Source organism: Trypanosoma equiperdum (genome assembly GCF_001457755.1).
Source record: "Trypanosoma equiperdum strain OVI genome assembly, contig: ctg_623, whole genome shotgun sequence".
NCBI classification, from domain to species: Eukaryota; Euglenozoa; class Kinetoplastea; order Trypanosomatida; family Trypanosomatidae; genus Trypanosoma; species Trypanosoma equiperdum.
In genome coordinates, this window is record NW_027124558.1 from 3,720 (window position 1) to 6,147 (window position 2,428).

At 41.0% G+C, this 2,428-nt stretch overlaps 1 protein-coding gene across 1 annotated transcript; it reads right to left on the bottom strand.

Moving 5' to 3' along the window:
- Window positions 1-519: 519 nt before the first annotated feature.
- Window positions 520-1,068, bottom strand: TEOVI_000283800 (Trypanosome variant surface glycoprotein (A-type), putative; the record flags this gene model as incomplete). Its single annotated transcript, XM_067225845.1, has 1 exon — window positions 520-1,068. The coding sequence occupies one exon, from the start codon at window positions 1,066-1,068 to the stop codon at window positions 520-522; it is 549 nt and encodes a 182-aa protein (XP_067081946.1).
- Between the last annotated feature and the right edge of the window lie 1,360 nt (window positions 1,069-2,428).

A 2,428-nucleotide genomic window follows, 5' to 3' on the forward strand; every position in this document is an offset into this window, starting at 1 on the left:
TTGAAATGTTTTCCCTTTATCGCTTCCCACTCGGCGAGCTTGTTTATCATTTATTCAGCGTAACTGTTTGGATTGTGAATTGTTGCTTTTCCGTAGACTGCTTCCAGATACTTGGCTATAATCGTCTTGACATTTTCCGGCGTTAATTATGTGTTTGAGTGTGTCTGCAGCGTTGTCGCTGCAGCTATCTGTATTTGCAGCGTTTTTTTTTAGTTTTCACAGTGCGTTATAGAGTTTTTCTGCTGCTGTCCTTGCGCTAGAGACATGCCAGTTCGCCGCGATCTTTGTCTTGTCCTGTATCTTGGCTGCTGGTGCTGAAGCCGTCAGATCTAGGATGCCATTCAATAACGTGTGTGGGCCGTTCGTTTGGAAGACGTCGGCTGCCGCAGCGGTGTCTGAGTTCCATTTTTCTAGCAAAGTGCATTTGCTGTTTTAGCTTTACAACAAACTTGCTACGTTCAGCCCTTCGAAACCTGCTGACTTTATGACGTCGCTGCCGAATTCTAGCCTGTTTTGCCTTTATTCGTGGTCGACTTTTTCGCAGTCGATACCCTCTATTCTTGTGTCTTCTGTTGGACTGTCATGGCTACCAGTGCTGAAGCAGTAGCCGGTCGTGCTCCCGCATTTTGAGGCCGCTTTTAAGAATGTCACCATCTCAGCTATGTGGCCAGTCATCTTTGTTGATGTTGCTATAGCATCGGTTGCGTCTGCTGTGATCGTTGCCAGCTTTTTCCGTGTGATCTCTGTGCATTCGTCTGCGGCGGCTGCTGTTGCCGCATAGACTATAAATGCGTTCAAATCGCTCCTTGCCAGTGCCGCTAGTCTGGCATGGTTTTCTGCTTCACCAGCTGCTTTTAGTTGTTCCAGCGCCGCCGCAGTCTGTCTTTTTGCCTCTGCTGGCACTTTAGTTAGAAAAGCACCCAGTTTGCATACCGGCTGAAGTTCATTCCAGCTTAACGAGGCATGCTGCGCTCCTTGTGCCACCGTCGTTAATAGCCACATTGCCGCAAGCTGTTTCGCTAGGTTCAGTGCTTTGTTGCGAGTCGTTTTGGTTATGCATTTGTCCATAGCTGTATTACTTTAGAACTGCTTTGTAGTGGCTGAAAAGTGTTAAGTTTGTTAGCCTTGTTGGTTCAGTGGGTTGTTGCGTTGGTGAAGGATTGTTGTCACTGGATTGTGGCCCAGGTACGGTTGCGCACACCTTGATCTCCTTGGCGACACTTCCTTACGGGTTGCTGTTGTAATCAAGGGCCATAATTCGCTGTTTAGTCGCTTCTTTCGTGGCATTGACGACTGTACCAAAGGCAAACTCCTTTATTAAAAAAATTGACAGCGAATCGTTTCTCTGGTTGTGGAATGAAATTGTTGAAAACAAAAGGAAAAGGTGCTTTTCGGGCATTAATTATGGCTTACACATAAAAGCACTCAGTCAATTCCAAGAATTTCTTCTTATAACTTCAAGTTAGTTTCTTCAATAGCTATATTTAAAGCGTTTACTTTGTTCTTAGCAAGGCCATTTCTCTCCTAATGCACAAAAGCCACACAGATTTCTACACTTAAAAATTCAAATCTTATGTGTTGATATTACATTTATTTTGTGGAGATTCTGTATCGCACGGTGTTGTAATAACAAGAAAACGTTGCAGGTTACCAGAGGCAAGATTGAGCTTTCGCTTTTTATTTCAGTCATTTACTGTCTTTCCAGATCAATTGCGTTTAATACCTTTAATTTTGGGCCCGAACGTAGTTTCATTGTCGCTTTAATCTGCTAATACGCGCAGATTTATGGTTTTTACCGATAATATTAAAATGGTACTAGAAGTTATCCTATTTATAAATAGGGAAAAGATGTATTATAACCACTGATTCATTTTACTCCGTAGAGATCCTCCATTGGTTCATATGCGCGGTTTCTCATTCAGTTCACAGTGGCTTTCTCTTTTTCTTTACTCAGCCACATCTTTCTCTGCTATCACCGCGACCAGCGTTTATTTACACCTGTTCCAGCTTTTAATTTGATCGTCTTTATTATAGCATACTGCATACTGCGTTTTATTATGGCCGTTGTAAATTTACGCGGTTAGCATTGCGTATAATCTGTGAACCTCTTTGCACCCTCTTTTGTAATAATATTCTTGTTCGCTCCTTTCTTCTTTTCCACTCATTAATGGCACCACTCACTCGTTTCCTCACATTGCAACCTTGCCATAAGTAAAAATGCCTCTGTTTTTCTAAAACAATTAGTCTTTATTATTATTATTATTCTTATTATCTGCAAAATTAAGAAAACAGCAAATTCCGAATAGAATTTAATTGTCTTGGCGTACAGCCATACCATTTTTAAACTATAATATAATATAGCACATATTTCACTAAAAGTTTTATATATTTTACATATTTCAATATTTTCACTTAATTTTACATTTTC